At 45.9% G+C, this 20,091-nt stretch overlaps 1 protein-coding gene across 2 annotated transcripts in view; it reads left to right on the forward strand.

Annotated features, from left to right (window-relative positions):
- The window catches only part of spata2 (spermatogenesis associated 2), a 32,756-nt gene extending 12,916 nt beyond the window's left edge, over window positions 1-19,840 (forward strand). For both annotated transcript variants that reach the window (XM_072514749.1, XM_072514750.1), the window contains exon 3: window positions 18,018-19,840. In XM_072514749.1, coding sequence (XP_072370850.1) covers window positions 18,018-19,295 — 1,278 coding nt within the window. In that variant the 3' untranslated portion in view covers window positions 19,296-19,840. The remainder of the gene's footprint in view (window positions 1-18,017) is intronic.
- Window positions 19,841-20,091: the final 251 nt, after the last annotated feature.

Raw genomic sequence — 20,091 nt, forward strand, 5'->3', positions numbered from 1 at the left:
TGATTGACCCAGTCTTTCCTCCGTCTAACCTAATCCGTAACTCTTAAGGTGCATCCCCTGCAACATTACCACGTCCGCCTTCAATCCCATAAGATGCGCAAGTACACGTGCCCTTTTGACCGGCCCATTTAAACCCTCGAACATTCCAGGTGATCAGCCTAGTTGGGGGGCTCATTGCCCCCCCTCCCCCGCCGATCAGCCATCCCCTTTTTTAGGCCCACCTCCAGCCCGTGCTCCGCACCTCCACCGGTCCATCCTTAGGCCGCCCCCAGCCTCCTCTCTGTCCCTCAGCCCAAGTCCCTCCCTTGTCAGCAGAACATTCCCCCCGCCCCCCCCTAGTAACAACACCCTGTAGCCGAACCCCTTTACTAAACCAAACATATGCACCCCCCCCCCACTGCGCTTCTGAGAGCTAGCTCACCCAGCTAGCTTGGTGGCCCTCATCCCCGGCGCCAGATAGTCTCCCACCTATTGTTACCCCCCCCCACCCGCTCGTACAAACAAACTCCGATATCAAACAATCCCCACACAATTGCCCAACAGAAAAACACCAAGATCAAATCAAGCACCCCTCCAACAGTGCAAATGAAAACCTTAACTCACTCAGCCCTACCGCTGGTTCCAAATCAATGCAAACTGCATCACAAACCACTTCCATGAAACGCAAATCGGGAAACTTTTTACAAAAACAGGAAGAAAAAGCAAAAACATGAACGCTGCAGCCAAGTTCAAAAGTTCTCAATCCATCACCAGCCCTTTCTTTTTCGCAAAGTCCAACACGTCCTCAGGCGATTCGAAGTAGAAGTGCTGATCCTCATGCGTGATCCAGAGACAGGCTGGGTATAACAGTCCAAACTTCACCTTTTTCTTAAAAAGGATCGACCTGATCTGGTTGAAGCCATTTTGGCGCATACCTCCTATCCATCTGTAGTAACTCCTTTACCAGTCGGTCCATCTCCGCCTTGTCCACCTTCTCCCTATGGGCCCGGATCAAGATCAGCTCCCCCTCACCACCGCCTTCAGTGCTTCCCACATCATCACTGCTGACATTTCCTCCGTGTCATTCACCTGCAGGTAGCTCTGAATATACTCCCTCAGCCGCTCGGACACCCCTTCATCCGCCAAAAGTTCTACATCCAACCTCCAGTGCGGGCGCTGGTTACTGTCTTTACTAACCTGCAGATCAACCCAGTGTGGAGCATGGTCTGAGATTGTAATTGCCGAGTACCCCGTGTCCACCACCCCAGCCAGCTAGGCCCTGCTCCTGGCCACCTCTACACTCAGGACCTGGTAAACCCACAGGATGCTGTTGTCCCATTTACAGGTCCGTGTCTGCTTGGCCCACTGTAGAATGCGCTTCTTATCCGAGAACCTTTGGAATCTCACCACCATTGCCCTCGGGGGGGTCTCCCATTCGCGGCTACCTCGCGAGTGCTCTGTGAGCCCTAGCCACCTCCAAGGGCCGGGGGAATGCCCCATCCCCCAGCAGCTTCACAAACATGTCTGCGATGTATGCCCCAGCGTCCGTTCCTTTGGACCCCCCCGGGAGCCCAACGATTCTTAGGTTCTGCCGGCGGGACCTATTTTCTAGGTCCTCCACCTTCTCCAGGAGCTTCTTCTGCTGATCCCTCGGCATCCCCACCTCCAGCTCCATCGCAGTCTGATGTTCCTCCTGCTCAACCAGCGCCTTCTCCACCTTCTGGATCGCCCGATCCTGGGCGTCCAATCTATGCTCCAACCACTCAATCAACTCATCGGGTCCAAGCAGTCCCGTTTCTGTGTAGCAAAGTCTTCCTGAATGACTTGCATCAGCTGCTCCATAGACTGCTGGGTCGACAAGCCAGAGGTCCGAACCTCCGCCATGCTGTCTTCTGTTGCAGCTACAGTCCAAGCCTTCTCTGTCTTTTTGTTTCTGCCCTTACGAACACTTCTAGTCCTTCTCTCCATGCACCGAAGTGGGAATTCAGTAAACAATTGCCACTAACATCCGTTTTACAATTCAAGTCCGGTAGAAAAACGGGGGAAAGGTCCAAAAGTCCGATAAGAGCGGGAGCCACCAAATGTGCGACTTACTCCTTCATAGCCGCCACCGGAAGTTCGGAATTTTGAAAAGTTACAACCAATGCACCTCCTACCCCTGGCCCACCCACCCGACGAAGGTCATGATTAAGTAGTCGACCCAGGATTTTGGGATGGAGATTGGGAGTGATCTGAATACGAAGAGGAACCAAGGCAGGACATTCATTTTTTTTTTTGATAAACAATTTTATTGAGGCATTTTGGCATAGTAAACAACAACAATACAAAACAGTGTGCAAAGAACAATCAACATAGTGCAAAACCCAGCTCCCCTCCTACAAGGACCCGCCTAACTACCCTCCTAATCTATGTTGCCCTAACCGCCCCCTCCTGCTGCTGACGATTAATTTTCCGCGAAGAAGTCGATAAATGGTTGCCACCTGACAGTGAACCCTGACAGTGACCCTCTCAGAGCGAACTTAATTTTCTCCAGTCCAACAAAGCTCGCCATATCCGATAGCCAGGCCTCCGACTTCGGGGTCCTTGAGTCCCTCCATGCCAGCAGAATTCGTCGCCGGGCTACCAGGGAAGCAAAGGCCAAAACGTCAGCCTCTCCCTCCTGGACTCCCGGGTCTTCCGAAACCCCCAAAATTGCCACCCTCGTTTTCAGTACCCGGGACATAACGTCCGCGAATCCCTACCAGTACCCCCTAAGTTTTGAACATGCCCAGAACATGTGGACATGGTTCGCTGGTCCTCCCGAACATCTGGTGCACCTGTCCTCTAATCCAAAGAATTTACTCATCCAGGCCACTGTCATGTGCGCCCGGTGGATGACCTTAAATCAAATCAGGCTGAGCCTAGCGCATGTTGCGGTCGCGTTTACCCTGCTCAATGCCTTCGCCCATAAGCCCTCTTCTATCTCACCTCCAAGCTCCTCTTCCCACTTAAGCTTCAGCTCCTCGGTCTGCGACTCCTCTGCCCCCATAAGTTCTTTGTATATATCTGAGACCCTCCCCTCCCCCACCCATCCACTGGACACTACCCTGTCCTGGATTCCCCCTAAGTAGCAGGCGTGGGAAGGATAGAATCTGTCTGCGTAGAAAGTCCCACACCTGCAAGTACCTGAAATCATTCCCTCTCGCCAGCCCAAATTTCTCCTCTAGCGCTCATGCTCTGGAAGCTCCCTTCCAAGAATAGATCCCCCATCCTCTCAATCCCAGCCCTCCGCCATGCTTGGAACCCACCATCCATATTTCCCGGGGCAAACGGGTGATTGTCGCAAATTGGGGACCAAACTGATGCTCTCACTTCCCCCACATGCCTTCTCTATTGGCCCCAGATCTGCAAAGTCGCCACCACTATAAGGCTGGTGGAGTACTGTGCCGGTGGCAGCGGCGCCGTAACCAGGGCTGCTAAACTGGTGCCCCTGCACGAAGCGGCCTCCATCCACCCCCAAGCCAACCCCGCACCCACCATCCACTTCCTCACCATAGCTATGTTGGCCGCCCAGTAGTAATTACTAAAGTTTGGCAGCGCCAGTCCCCCTTCCCCTCGGTTCTTCTCGAGCATCAATCTCCTCACCCGTGGGGACTTTCCCGCCGACACGAATCCCATAATCATTTTATTGACCTTCTTGAAAAAAGACCGCGGAATGAAAATGGGGAGACACTGGAATACGAACAGGAATCTCTGGAGGATCGTCATTTTAACCGTCTGCACTCTCCCGCTAGTGTCAGTGGGAGCGCATTCCACCTCCGGAATTCGACCCTCATTTGCTCCACCAACCGAGATAAGTTCAACTTGTGCAACCGGCCCCAGTCCCGCGCCACCTGTATCCCTAAGTATCTAAAACTGTCCCAAACTAACCTAAATGGCAGCCCCCTCAGCCGACCCCCCTGGGGCAGGACATTCATTTTGACCATCTGTACCCTTCCTGCTAGCAAGAAGAGGGAGTGAGTCTCATCTTTGTTGAGCCTCATCCAGGTGTGTGGGCCACTTGGGTCTTCGGATACCTAAACTTGGTTTGGGTCTCTTTAAATGGTAGTTCTTCCAGTTCCGTTCCTCCCTCTCGGGCGTTCACAGGGAAGATTAGGCTCTTTCCCAGGTTGAGTTTGTAACCTGAAAGGGGTGGCATGGTGGTGCAGTGGTTAGCACTGCTGCCTCACGGTGCCGAGGACCCGTGTTCAATCCTGGCCCTGGGTCGCTGTCCGTGTGGAGTTTTCACATTCTCCCTGTGTCTGCGTGAGGCTCACCCCCATAACCCAAAGATGCGCAGGGAAGATGGATTGTACATGCTAAATTGCCCTTTAATTTGGGAAAAAAAGGATCTGGGTACTTTAAATTTAAAAAAAGAGTTTGTAACCTGAGAAGGCACCAAACTCCCTAAGGAGGCTTATTATCTTTCCTATGCTGGCTGGGGGGTCTGACGCACAGAGGAGCAGGTCATCCACATAGAGCGAGATTCTATGCTCTCTGCTCCCTCTTCGAATGCCCGTCCATCACTCTGCTGATCTAAGGGCGATGGCCACTGGTTCGATTGCCATTGTGAACAGGGATAATGGACACTCCTGCCACTTTCCCCTATGCAGCCAAGCTGGTGGCGTTCATCCGTATACTCACCGTAGGTGCGGTGTACAGGAGCTTCACCCACACGGTGAACCCTGCTCCAAACCCAGTACCTCCATTCTACTCTATCGAAGGCTTTCTCTGTGTTCAGGGAGACTATCCGCTCTTGGTGTCCTCTCCCCAGATGGGGTCATTATTACATTCAGCAGGATGTTAGCTGTCTGCACTTGACAAACCCAATCACTGCCTTCGGTGCCTCCCAAACCGTGGAGGGTGAGACTTTGTACAGAATTTCTTATAGGCGAGGAGAGCTGCGTCCAGCCTCTTTGGGGAGGAGTTGTTGGGCCCGACAATTCCCCATGCCTCACTTCCATGTAATGTGGCGCGTGGTCGGAGATTACAATCGTGTAATATTCCGCCTTTGTTACCTCTGGAAGCACCATTTTTCCCTAGACAAAGTTGATAATGAGTAGCCTTGCGCACATGGGAGAAGAAAGAGAATTATTTTTCTCATGTGATTGAACCTCCACGGTCTACCACCTCCACCTGCTCTAAGGGTATTCAATTCTCATGGCATACCTGTCCATTGTCGGGTACGAATTCTGCGACGTCTCAGTTCGGCTGTATATATTTATCAAGACTACTGGGACCCTTCCAGGGTACTGCTGACCATAACGTATCGCTCTCCTGGGTCCGTCGCTATGCTCCTCACCGTGAATCAAACTGTCCGGTTGATTCATGTGGCCACCCCCCGCCCCCCTCCCTGCCTTGCCTTAGTGTTGACACTTGTCTTATCCAGCCGTTCCTTACCCACTGTTGGTTCCTCTCTCAAGTGTGTCTCTTGTAGGAAGACTACGTCTACCCTCAGACTCATGAGATGGATGCTCCCCCGCGCCTGTGCCTGTGGTCCCCCCTGCACCTCTCGAATTCTTGCAGCCTGCGATTGCCCCCAATCGTTGATTGACCAGTCCATTTTTCTAGACCGACCTGTTGGCCTCCTAGTAGTGTTCTTTACCCCGGTACATGACCCATGGCTTGGCAGGGTAGAGCATATCAAACCACACCCCACTTTGTATAGCGTGGATTTGGCACCGTTGAATTCTGTCCACCACTTGGCCAGGTCTGCCGCAATGTCTTGGTACATTGCACCCTCCACTTGCACCCTCATGCTCTTGGCCCACCTCAGGATCCATTCTTTGTCCTGGTACTTGTGCAGCCTCACGATTGTCACTCACGGTGGTTTGCTAGCCCTGGGCTGCTGCTGGAATGAGCTGTGGGCACAGTCTACCTCTGGGGGTTGGCGAAGTCTTCCTCATTGACCAGTTTCCCGAGCATCGCTGCTATGCATTCTGTGGGGTTTCTCCCCTCCGTTCCTCCAGCAACCCCATGATTCTTGGGTTTTGCCGACGTGATTGGTTCTCTTGATCGTCAACCTTTCCATCAACCCTTTCTGGGTCTTGCCCAGGCTCGCCACCTCTGCCTCAAGTGCCACGATCTGGTCTCCTTGGTCTGTGGTGGCTTTTTCAATGCCCCGTGTCGTCATTGCCTGGGCCTCTAACCTCTGCTTCATATAGTCCATTGCCTCCCGCATGGGGCTCTTGCTGCCTCAACGACTGCCAGGAGGTCTTTTTTTATCTCCTCTCTATGTCTCGAGTTCGGAGGTGATGAAGCATGTCAATTTGCCCATCAGTGCCTGGGTCTGTGCTGGGAGCTCTATGGGGCCGACTCTAATTGGTTCAGTGCCTCCATGTGCGGTTCGCTGCTCTGAGTCTGAGGTTTCTCTCCGGATTATGAGTGTCCATTTGTTGGGATTAAAAGGCCTTCGTCGATGTTCCTAAATGAGAGCCACCTTTTGTGTGACTGCTCCGCTTATGGCCGCCACCGGAATCCTTGATTTTTCTTGCTAAACCTGCAAACTGGCTACAGGAGCTGTTCTTTTATGTCTCACTCCTTCCTGCCGTTATTGAACAGGGTTTTTAAAAAATCATCCGGACTTGGATGAACTGCAATTGTTCCTCCAATTTAACACTGGGAAGACTGAAGCCACTGTCTTCAACCCTTCCTCCCCCTACAAACGGAAGCCACTGTCTTCAACTCTTCCTCCCCCATCACTTTTTTTGCTGCAAATTATATTCCCCCCTGTCATGCCGTTGTCTTATTTTAAATCAGATTGTTTACAACCTGTTTTACCTTGAAGTAAACCCTTACATTGGCCACCTTTTAACCTGCATCAGCCTATGTTGTCCTTGCCTTTTCATCATCTTCAGATTTGACTATTCCAATGCTTTCCTGGTCTGCTTCACATCCTGTAAACGTAGCTCGTATAAAGCTCTGTCCATTTACTATCCTGTATCCAGTCGCATTCACACATCACTCCTATCCTTCCCAATCTACAATTCCCTCAGTTCAGTGACTCCTCCAGTATAAAACTCATACATTTGTGCTTAAATCCTTTTGCACTTTGCTCCCTCTTTTACCAAACCTCGTCCAGCACTCCACCCAAACACACATTCCATTTTGCATTGCTGCACTTGGCCCAATAATGACGATTGTGTTTTAGCTGTCTGGGCCCTCCCACCTTCATATTTCTCGCCCTAAAACTTAATTCTATAACCAAGTGTTTTCTGATATTTCCGTTTAATGTGGTGTCTGTTTTTGTCTCCTGACATTCCCTGTGAAGTTCTATGATAAATGCAAGTTGTTCTTGCATTGAATAAAGGCCTGGCTGATTGGCTTGTGTAAATGTTTTTACTATAGAACACTTTGGGTTTATTACGGTTTTCAGAAAGAAGGATGTTCAGTTGCAATGGCTTTTTTTTAACCAATTAAATTTCATCCTTCACTATTGCTCCGTTTTTAGAAATTTAATAAGGTTTGAGTAATCTAAATTCTCCCAATAGGTAGTGGAATTTTATTAATGTTCTCGTCAAGCGCAGGGAAGAGCTAGCAGTTAAGTTGATAGATCAGGTGTTGCATCACGAGCTAATCAAGCCAGGAACCATCATTAACTGAAGAGCTGCTTTCTGGGAAAGATATAATTTCAGCTCCATCAGTTATAAAGCATTGTACCAATAAAATTAAGAGTACAAAACCTATAAGTTTTATTTGATGCTTTTTAAAATTGGGATTCATTGAAGAATGGATGTCCACCAATATCTTCTATCTGATCAGATGACAGCAGCTGGGGACAGTGCGGAGCATCCGCGTGGCAGTGTTTCGTGGATAGCACGTATAGGGAGGTAGTCATAATCATAAGCTGAGTCCACGGGCAGGTAGGGACTGGGTGGCCACCAATCAAAGCAAGAGGGTTGGACTGGTAGTGCAGGAATCTCCTGTGGCTATCCCCCTGCAAAACCACTAAACCGCTCTTGGATGCTGTTCAGGGGACTGGTCTCTCTGGGGTGGGGGGGGGGGGGGGGTGGGGGGGAGCAGTGGCAGCCAATTTTGTTGCCCCATGGTTTGGTTTGCTACACAGGGGTGGAGTAAAAGGTATGGGAATGCAATAGTTGTAGGCGATCCAATTGTAAGGGGAGTAGATGGGAGTTTTTGTGGCTGTAAACAAGACTTCAGAATGGTATGTTGCCTCCCTGGTGCTAGGCTAGAGGACATTCTGGAGGGGGAAGCCGAATAGCCAGTGGCTGTGGGTACACATCGGTACCAATGACATAGGGCTGAGGCAGAGTTAGGAAGTTAAGTTGAAAAGTAGGACCTCAAAAGGTATTGATCTCAGGATTATTACTGATCGCAGGATTACTACAATTGCCATGTGCTATCGGATTAAAAAGAACAGTATATATTAGATGAATGACATGGCTGGCAAGGTGGTGTGGGTTTCTGATTCCTGGGACTGGTTTTGGGGGAAGTGGAACCAGTACAAACTGTAGGGGTTACACCTGGGCAGGATCAGACTGATGTCCTCGGGTGAGTATTTGCTGTATGGTTGAGGAAGGTTTAAACTAGAATGTCAGGGGGATGGGAACCTGAGCAGGGTGGCATGAGAAAGTGAAACAAGGAGTAATAAAAGAAAGAGCAGTAAAATGCGAAAATGGTAGACAGGGTAATCCAGGATGAGAGGCAAATAGGGCCACAGTACAAAGAAAAGTTAGGATGATTAAAAATAGCGAAAAGGCAAACCTAAAGAAGTTGTACCTTAGTGCACGAAACATTCAGAATAAGGTAGATGAACTGATAGTGCAAATACAGGTAAATGGATGTTGTCCCATAGCCATCAGGGAAACATGGCAACAAGAACATCAAAACTGGGAACTTAATATTCAGGGATATTTGACCCTTCAGAAAGACCAGAGAGAAGGAAAAGCTGGTGGGATGTGCTGTTAATAAGAGATGAACAAGGGGCGGCGCTGTGCCTAGCACTGCTGCCTCACAGTGCCAGGGACCCAGGTTCAATTCCGGCCTTGGATGACTGTGTGGTGTTTGCAATGTCTCCGTGGGTCTCCTCCGGGGCACTCGGTTCCTCCTGTTGCACAGGTTAGGTGAATTGATCATGCTAAATTGCCCCTTAGTGTCCAGGGATGTACGGGTTAGATGGGGTTACAGGGATAGGGTGGGAACCTGGTTAGGGTGCTCTTTCAGAGGATCGGTGCAGACTTGATGGGCTGAATGGCCTCATTCTGCACTGTAGGGATTCCATAATTCTAATTGAGGGCAGTTGAGAGACTATCTGGACTCTGATGTTATGGAGTCCATTTGGGTGGAGATAAAAAATTTGTGTCAGCTGCAAAGTCTAGGTCATTAATAAAGACCAAGAAAAACAGTGATCCTAATATCAAACCCTTTGGGAACTTAAGCAACAAGCATTCACCACCACTTTGTTTCTTGTCACCCCGCCAACTTTGTATCCATGCTGCTTTTATTCTGCGGTTCAACTTTTCTGACAAATCTATTATGTTGCACTTTTATCAAATGCTTTATGGAAGGCTATATAGACCACTTCAACCACATACCCCTCATCAACCCTTTTCTGTTACCTTAAATGAGTGAAATGTGATTTGCCCTTATTTGAATATTGTAGTCCTTTTGGAAGAAGCCATCTATGTTGTATCTTGTATGCATATAATAAATATTTAATTTGGGCAGAACTAACCACTGAAACTGGATTTGAAAGTCTCTCTGTTTGTATCCTTAGACTGATAATTTGGAATGATTTGGGACAAGAGGGCATGAATTGAAGTCAGTGAAAAGTAAATTTTTAAAAATCCGATTGAATAAAAAAAGCTTCTCTCAAAAGGTGGTAAATTATGTAATCCGACAGATAAAAGTACACCTGGGTAGTTCAAAAGGGATGGGCTTTGAGGTGAATAGCTTTTTGTCCATCACTCCTTGGTGAGTGCCATTATTAGTTCCAGGCTCGCATATAAAGCTGCACAAAGGCACTCACCTTGGCTATAAAGATGTGTAGGATTCTGACTTTGGACTTAAACAATGATTAGAAAGAGCTATATTCTGCACCTGACTTGTACTATACCTGACCTTCAGCAAGTGAGAATATGCCTTCTTCCTCAAGCTGACATTCCCAACATATCATTGCAGCATTCACATCTTGGATTGATTTTTGTGCTTTATATTATGAATAGGTGTAATTTGAACATCTGTTCCAATCATGCCTCATTCTTGCTGCTCTTATTTGCATTCTCTCTAAAGCAGGGGTGTCAAACTCATTTTCTCTTATTGACCTGATCTAATATTCTGGCACTTCACATTCAGTAGACTGAAACATTTTTCTCTTCTATAAAATGATTTAGATTGGGGTTTTTCCAATGGCAGGTCGTGACACATGGGTGGGTCGTGGGCGGGTGTAGGGAAGGTCATGGAGCGATCGGCCGCGGTGTTCTCGCGGTGGTCCCGATTGCAGGAGAAACTCCCAACAATCACTACTGACGTTTTATTGAGAATGGCGGCCGCTGCCACCTTTTAAGTAAGAAGGAAATGAGGTTGTGTACAGTCTTCTGGTCATAAGCGGCAGCAGTGGGCAGGTCATGCATATGTACATGCTTTTGGTGCCAAATCATGGAGGAGAGCTTCTTCCCACTTTCTAACGGCTAGCAAGCTGGGAAGGTGAATAATTTTCTTACAAGTAAGAGACGGCGAGAGATGCACACCGACAGGGTACCTACTAGCCAGGATCTCCACAACTGGATCTGCTGGCAAGAGCTGTCAGGAGAGTCCAGGGCAGGCCAAAGCAGTGCTAGTGTTAACTCTCTGCAGAGCTCCAGGGCCCCTGGTAAACAGCCTACAAAGAAGAAACTTCACTCTGGAGTAGAGCAGTATAAAGATGATTTCTTTGTATGTTACATGCAGGGGAGTAGTGGCAAATGAGAGAAGTTTCAGATTTTGAAAAAGAAGTGGTGGGATTGAGGTCGAGACTTCAGAGTAAGTTATTAACTTGCAGCTGACTACGCTGCTGTACCTGACCTGTGATAGCATGTTTAAAACATGCTAAAAGCCCATGAGGCCATCCGCATTCTGTAGTAGCATCTCCCAGGTGTGTCCAGTGCTGAGTACAACCAGCATTTTGTTGCTATTGCCCTTCACGATGACCTACATGTGCAAGGTTGGATTTTCCGTACTCAGAGATGTAGACAGCACTAAGGAACTGACTAAACTCTGCACCTGATATGTGCATTTCCCCCCCCTCCTGTGACCCTAAATGGAGTGAGATTGTGAGGAGGCAGTAGGCTCACCCTTTGCATTAAAAGTAAGTTAACATGGGTCGGAAAGGTCGGCCAGCTGGCAAAATTGGGTCCCAGGAAATACGTTTGAAAAACATTGACTTAGATGTCCTAGCTATTTTATGACCAAAATGCTGGTTGTACTCAGCACTGGATGCTCCTGGGAGTGTAGCTTACCTTTAATCGCAGCATCAGTTGCACGGTGAACATTGGTAAATGTAGATACTTTTGCAATGACTGCTAATTCAAAATTTAACATTCGTATGCATACTCCATTCATGGGATGTGGATGTCACTAGAAAAGCCAGCGTTTATTGCCCATTCCTAGTTTTCTTTGTAGAAGGTGATGGTGTAATGCCTTCTTGTGGTACATCCACAGTGCTGCAGGAAGGGTATTTAGGATTTTGACCTAGTGACCGTAAACGAGCATCTATTATAATTCCAGGTCCGGATGGCACATCCCATGAATGGAGGGAAGCTTGCAGCTGGCGATGTTCCATCCCATCGCCTGCTGCCCTCTCGGTGATAGATGTTTGGAGGTGCTGTTGAACAGGCATGGCAAGTTGCTGTAGTGCATCTTGTAAATGGTGCACACTGTACACCTGTAATGGAGGGGTTAATATTTAAGGTGCTGTATGGCGTGCCAATGCTTTGTCTTGGATGGTGTTGAGCTCCTTGTGTTGTTGAAGTGGCACTCATCCAGGCAGGTGGAGAGTATTCCAAAAATTTCTATAGTGCAGAAGAAGGCCGTTGGGCCCATCAAGTCTGTACTAACCCTCTGAAAGAGTACCGTACCTAGGTCCACTTCCTCACCTTGCATTACACTCCTGACTTGTGCTTTGTAGATGGTGGAGCGGTTTGGGGAGGTCAGATAGCCATCACAGAATTTCTAATCTCTGACCCCCTGCTCTCACTCCACAGATGCTCCCAGACCTGTTGAGTATTGAGTATTTTCTGTTTTTATTTACTACCAGTGAAGACGATTAACGAGGTTTAAAAATAACTTTTGGTTTTGTAGAGGTACTGAAGGGTAGGAATTGATTCTTTTCCTTCCAGGGAATCTGCATGCATTCGGCTGAGGCAATATATCTACTTTTAAATTCAGTCATGAATGGTTTTACCAGCATCATAGCTAGATGGTGAAAATAACATGATCAATAGGACTGGTCATGCACACCTCTGCCTATCCAAGATGTATGGATTTTACCATCTAAAATTCCTGCCACCAGGATGAATGACGGGGACCTCATGGGATTCTGTCGCGTATCCCACCATTTTGAGCGGGTGGCCCAATAGCAAGATCCGGTGCCTACCACCCCCCTCCTCATCACCACGGGAGTTGCTGGATAACCCCGCCCCCAGTACCAGGGACCCCTTCTTGCTCTGATTGACAGCTCATGACTACACCATAAGCAGTTAAGTGCTTTCTGCGGAGAAAAAGAGGAAATGAAAGTACTTATCTCTGAGATGTTTATAAACACTGTGGTTAGTTTCACAGCAGGTTACCTGAGCTCCATTCAAGCGTGATGGGAAATTAAAATAATCCAGACATCTGGCTGTTTGGAAGCTGTCAATTTCAGGCTACTAAAAACCATTTCTCTTAAGTGAATCAAGGTCTTTTAGATCAAAGGATCTGAGGGGGTCTAAAGCCTTCTGATGTGGTTTTGACTTTCTATTAAGTTACAGCCACTGTATTCTAGACATCTGACTGAGTCAGCAGGTGTAAGGCACAGGTGAGTGAAAAAGCAGAGATTTTTGTTTCCACTGTTCTGGTTGGACTGCTCTTTAGCTTACAGGCGGGGGTGACTAATGTGGGGGGGGGGGTGGAGTTCCATGCTATACGGGGATCTGCAGGGAGAGTGGGATGGGCAGGATTTGCATTGTGGTTGGGGGGTGGGGGGCCCTTTGACAGACTTGGGTGGCACCTACCTTAAATACTTAACCCCTTGGCCCACTGCGTCCGGGCTATGCTTGGAAATATTTGCACCAATCCATACCTGCTGAATCCTTGCCCAGAGGGCCGGATAATCACGGAGACCTGGAGAATCGGGTGCCAACCTTCGCAAATAGGTTATTTTGACCTTGCATCCTCCCATTGGCGCAGGACATAAAGGTAGTTGCCGCTGCCAGTGGGGGACTGGATAATCGGAACGGGGGACTGGATAATGAGAACAGCGCCAGAACCTATGCCGCTGTTGCTGTGAGACCATAATTGTGTAGTTGCAACATAATGAAATCTGCATTTCCTTTCAAAATACAAGGCGGCATGGTGGCGCAGTGGTTAGCACTGCTGCCTCACGACGCTGAGGACCCAGGTTTGATCCTGGCTCCATGTCACTGTCCGTGTGGTGTTTACACATTCTCCCTGTGTCTGTGTGGGTCTCAGCCCCCACAACCCAAAGATGTGTAGGATAAAAAGATGGCCTAAGTTGTCCCTTAATTGGAAAAAAAAGGAATTGGGTACTTTAAATTTATAAAAATTTCAAAAACATTCTTTCGAAATACAAAATATGATTCCTATCATTCTGCAAATTGGTTATTTGATCTTTTCTTTCCTCATACAAAACTCTATCCCACTCTACAGTGCCTTGCTATATGACTACTATGCGGTACGGATTTTGATCACCTACTTTCAACAGCCCAGATCCAAGACGGTTTTGACTTTCTAAACAGCCAATGCTGGGATAAAAAACAATTCTATTCACATTGCCTTTTGAAGAAGGTATTGAGTTGATCTTGTTAATCATTTTAAAATGAAAAAAAAATACATAGAGAAAAAGCAAAGCAGGAAGGAATAGTAAACAGCCAAGAAGAATAAAAGAGGGCACACGCAGCCATGCTCGGGGAATGGACAAAATGTGAATGCTGCATTTGGGTACAAATGAAACAATGGATGTACACATTTAAGAGGATTTAAGGTTGTAAATAATAAATCCTTTTTAAAAGATGATCAGGATTGAGGGGGAAATCCATTTAAGATAAACAGGATTCGTATAAAGAGATCAAACAACATCTGTGGAAAGGGAAATCGCGTTGATGTTTCTTTGCTGAAAGATCAAACTGAAATATCAACTCTACATTTTCCACAAATACTGCAGAGTATTTCAATCATGCTGTTTATTGCAGATAATCAACTAAGAGATTTAAAATAGTCATGATGATTCTTACAAAGTACCACTTAGGTCTGGGGTGGCATACTTTTAATTTTGGACTCGTATGCCCAGCAGAAAGGTGCAACACTGGTTTACCTGGATGGTACCAGGGACTAAGGACCTGACTTATGAGCAACAAGGAAAAACTGTTGCAACAAGGGCGCTTATGCTCTTGTGCTGAGGGGAATTTGACACAGGCATTCAAAAATCAGCAAAGGAATGTACATGTGCATTCCATTATAAGTAAGTAGAAAACGAGAGGCTTAAGATATGGAGTAGATATAAAGGGGGACATTTATCAAAATAAGACTGCTTTGCCACAAGTGGTGAAGCAAATGCAATTAACCAAAAGATACCCAATAATGATCTGAAGGAGGGACTTCAAATATAATCCCGGTTAGTAGGGCTGGCAGCAGTAGGTCAGTCACCATGCCAGAAAAGGTCAACAAAACCTCTGCAACCTTCTACTGGGGGCTGTACACATTTGGGGGACTCTGGGATGAAACAGTTCCTTAACAGACTGGACATGCTGATTGTGGAGGATGGGGGGGGAAGAAAAGAGACAGGGCCTGGAAGCACCATTAGAACTGGGAGAAGCCATAGAACATAGAACATTACAGCGCAATACAGTCCCTTTGGCCCTCGATGTTGCGCCGACCTGTGAAACCACTCTAAAGCCCATCTACACTATTCCTTTATTGTCCATATGTCTATCCAATGACCATTTGAATGTCTTTAGTGTTGGCGAGTCCACTACTGTTGCAGGCAGGGCATTCCACGCCCTTACTACTCTCTGAGTAAAGAACCTACCTCTGACATCTGTCTTATATCTATCTCCCCTCAATTTAAAGGTATGTCCCCTCGTGCTAGACATCACCATCCGAGGAAAAAGGCTCTCACTGTCCACCCTATCCAATCCTCTGATCATCTTGTATGCCTCAATTAAGTCACCTCTTAACCTTCTCTCTAACGAAAACAGCCTCAAGTCCCTCATCCTTTCCTCATAAGATCTTCCCTCCATACCAGGCAACATTCTGGTAAATCTCCTCTGCACCCTTTGCAATGCTTCCACGTCCTTCCTATAATGCGGCGACCAGAATTGCACGCAATACTCCAAATGCGGCCGCACCAGAGTTTTGTACAGCTGCAACATGACCTCATGGCTCTGAAACTCAATTCCTCTACCAATAAAAGATAACACACCGTACGCCTTCTTAACAACCCTCTCAACCTGGGTGGCAACTTTCAGGGATCTATGTACATGGACACGAGATCTCTCTGCTCATCCACACTGCCAAGAATCTTACCATTAGCCCAGTACTCTGTCTTCTGTCATTCCAGCGCTGGGTGTATACCATTTCAGTCCACTCTGTAGCCCAGGTAGATCACCTTTTTGGCATGGAAAACACACTTCTCCCTGCACAGCTAAACCCCTGCTACCTCAAAGTAATGAGGCACATCCTCCAGGTTCTTTATATACTCTTGATTGGACGATCCGATGATCAACATGTCATTGAATGGGCGGGCTCAAAAATATTATGTTGGGGGCCTCTGAGGTGCCCGCAATCTCCAAAGGCTCCCCCTTGTATGTTGCCAGCCTAACATCTGTGTCTTGTAATACCAAACAACGAATGCCCGACGAAACTTCACTTCCCTATGCACAGGACTGAGTCTAACACAGCTAACGGTGGTGCACAGTGCCTTCTTTCTGGTGGTGGAGACAAATTGAGCAGTGCGGTGGTGCACAGTGCCTTCTTTCTGGTGGTGGAGACAAATTGAGCAGTGCTAGGGGAGGCATTTCAGGGGTTGGGGGGGGACAGAGAGACACTGGTAAGCCACTGGACAAAGAGGAGAGGGGGGGGGGGGGCGGCAAAGGCACGTAAAGAAACCGACGGACAAGGGACAAAACCGGAGAGGACAAAAACTTTTTTTTTAATTAATGGAGTAGAAACATACACAGACACACCCTTACTGCACAAATACCTTTAATACAATACATCTGATTCCTACATTCATCACATTAGTTTCTTCTAAAAAGTAAGCTTCCTTGGTATAGTTCAAACAGTGCACAGCTTTGGAATCCTCATCATTTCTGCTTCCACCACCCTCCTGGGCAGTGAGTTCCACTTCATTACCACTCACTGTGAAGTGGTGATGAGCTGGAAGTTGCTGCCCACCAGGCAATTGCAAAAGGAAATTGGAATAAAATAAACAGGGATATAGGGGAATGGGACTAGCTGGATTGCTCCATGGAGCGACGACACAGACATGATTGACCAAATAGCTACTTGCTCTATGACACAATCAAAACTGATCTTCCAAATGCTATCCATCACCAAGGCTGCTTATTTCCAAGCTAACATCATTGCCAAGTTCCATCGCTGAATCTCATTATTACCTAAATTCCTATCCCTGCCACATTTAAATTTGCCTTTTCTCTAGTATCCTCCTTGCCAGAATCTGTAAATTCCAGATCATTTAAAAAGTTTTGCTATCATTTCTCCCCCTTCCTTGACTGCTCCATTTTTGTTTGCCTGCACTGCCCCACCAATAGAAATCCAGTTTTGATTCCTTGAACTCCTCTCCACAACAGACCACTGTGCCTTTGCAACTTTCTACAGCTTTATTTCCCCCCGTGTCTCTCTCTCGCCAAGAGTGACCAAGCTGTTTGATTGTCAAGGTCCAATTTTCTGTCACCCCCCTGTTGCTTTTTGCGCCTTTACCTCTTTTTATCTTTTGCATCTCTTCAACAAAATGAATTACCTCCCCCACCCTTTCCCACAAAGCTCTCCATCTGTTCATTTCTTTGTCAATGAAGCACCTTGGGATGTTTCTCTTTTTTTTAATAAAAGAAAATGGTGTAGAAATGCACATTATTGTTCCTCGGCTCTTTTTTGTAATCCATAGACTCTCTTAGCAACTGACTTTTCTCTTCAAAATGATGCTGCTTAAGCTCTAAGGAGCTCCACTTCTTCACAGCAGCTTAGCCAGAATTGAATGGGACAATTTCCAGGCTTGTGTGTAAAACTATCTTTCTTTCACTGAGTGTGACTTAATCCAACACAGATGCTTTTTAAAAAAATATTTTACTGGTTAGGATTCAAAACAAAGAAATAAAGTGAGAAATATGAAATATGCCAAGAATAGACAAATTTTAAAAAGAAATCTTGAGTAGAATGGCTCAAAGCCCTTTTGCTCCAAAAATTTCCATGAATTTCTAATTTCTTTAACTATTCTCATTGACCATTCGCTGTTGAAACATTACTGATTTTGCATTGTAAAATGTTCTGAAATTCTGTTTGGTGTAGATATTTTCACTTTGGTGATCAGATCCTGGTGATGCCCTCCAATTTATTTTAAAATCTTTTCTGTTTTCTTTGTCTATTTGGAACAAAATAATTGAATTGCAACATTGCAGATTGCGACACGTTTCCTAAAAAGTTCACAACCGAGTTTGAGTTTGAATTAATGGCTGGAGTGTTTATGTTGTTATCACCTGTTGAAAGAAGCTGCATGAAAAGGAATGGCCATATAGGAAAATGTGAGAAATGCTAAGAACCTGACTCATTTAATTTTCTTTCTGTTCTAGACCTTTACGGGCCACTTTGTCTACTATATCAAATCTGCATTGTGTGAAGATGATATTTGGAATATCCTATTTCATATAGGGTACCACCATGAAAAGGAAACCTTTGAACTGAAAAACAAAGTAAACACTAACCGTGTGAAATTGATGTCTTTTGAGCTCTTCTTGGCTGGAATTGAATGTGAGAATTTACTTGAAATCTGTTCACAAATAAAAGGTAAGGGCTATTCCGAGCTCAATGTACTTGAAGAACGAAAGAGCAGCATGGAAGACGTGAGAGGTTGCATTGATGCAATGAAAAGACAACGAAGACTAGAAGACTTGCATGCGTCAGTCACACGAATGGAGATTCGAAGACCGGACAGTGAACGGTTAACAAACCATTATCTGAAACATTTCATGTACAAGCCTTCATCACATGTAGATAATGATGAAAATCACTTGGGAAAGCAGTTAAGTAAAGTTAATCTGACACCTATACATCACAAAAAAGAGGCTATTTATGGTGCTTCTTTTGAGGACATGACTGATGAGATTTATCGTCCTACACCATCTCTTCTTGCTATGTCAAGTTCCCCTCGTTTAGGATCAGATGAATACTTGCAGTCGCCCAGTGATAACTGGAGAGCAGAAAATAATTTTAACATGTCTTTCCAGGCACTTGATGATTTGGATCTTTACACAGCTGATGATCCTAGAAGCACTTTAACACCGAGATGGACAGATGCAGCTAGCCATAATACAAGATTGATCAAAAATAATGACCTAAGAGGTGTGTACCATGAAACTTCGCATCTTACCAAAGAAAGTGTATCTAACACAGTTGCGTTGAAGTGCCAAATGTGTGGAATGTCCAGTGGTACTATAACTTGCCAAAAATGTGACAAGGCTCTTTGTAACCAGTGCCATCGAGACACAGGAGAGTGTTCATTTGTCTCATATAGACATGAATATCCAAGAGGAGTGGGTATCGTATCACGCTCATCATCTGTTCAGAATGATCTTTCTGTGAGTTCTGCTCCGAAAGAGAAATGTGCATTTTCGATCACATCCCATTATCAAGAACGCACACCCAGTTTCAAGGGCACCACCACATTGCGCTGTGGATTTTGTGACAAACCGGCCGCAAAGTTCACTTGTATGAACTGTTCTAAGGTCTCCTGTGATGATTGCAGGGCTGTTTATCATCAAGATTTATGCAACAAGAATAAACTGCACAGTTTTCACCCAAACGGCCAGCTTAATTACAAATCTGGCAAGATTTATTCCCCGTACAGGTGAATTATTCAATCTGGAATAAAAATGCATGATCAGCCCTGGAAAAATCTATGCTGAGAATATTTTGAAACTGGGTAGATTGTAGAATGAATATTGTTGAAATATAAATGCACACTGTGATCTCTTGTACTATGTACCTTAAGATATTTAAGTTGCTGCTATATTTTTCAAGGGCTGATGTATGTACATTAAAGCTGCTTTAATTTAAAAATCCATACTAATGTTGCAGAAAGTGAAATAATGGTTTAGAACCTGGAGCAGACAAATACCTTGTTACCAGAAATGAATGGGAGACAAGCTGCAATATTTAATGTAAAACTGTCAGATGTTTATATCTTGAGCCTTGTTATTGATGTGCAATTTTTCTCTAACCATTTTCTAATGTGATAGCGTTTCATAATTACTTTTTACTTATAATAGGTGGGCAAGTATGTGTTTTCTGATTCCTATTCTGGTATCCCTTGGCTTATCCATGCATTTTTTTTTTTGAAGACTGTTAATTTTATGATTGCTTGTATGAATAAAACTGTGTAACTGGCAATGCTAAATTCGGATTTGTTTTTATTTTAAAGCAATAAGGTAAATTGTGTCTGAACCCTAGTTTAACACCCTCATACTGAGTTAGTCTGAGTTTACCAAAGAGAATACACTTGTTCTTTAATTTTCGACTCTCCTGAGCTGAGGTTTGAGCCCCTCTCCCTTGTTCACAGGCTATAATGTCAGTTGTGATGCATACCGTAAAAATTGATTACTATCTGCCACCAAACTGTAACTTTTGTCTGTGCAACCTCTCTTGCAG

Source organism: Scyliorhinus torazame, chromosome 8, assembly GCF_047496885.1.
Source record: "Scyliorhinus torazame isolate Kashiwa2021f chromosome 8, sScyTor2.1, whole genome shotgun sequence".
Lineage (NCBI taxonomy): Eukaryota > Metazoa > Chordata > Chondrichthyes > Carcharhiniformes > Scyliorhinidae > Scyliorhinus > Scyliorhinus torazame.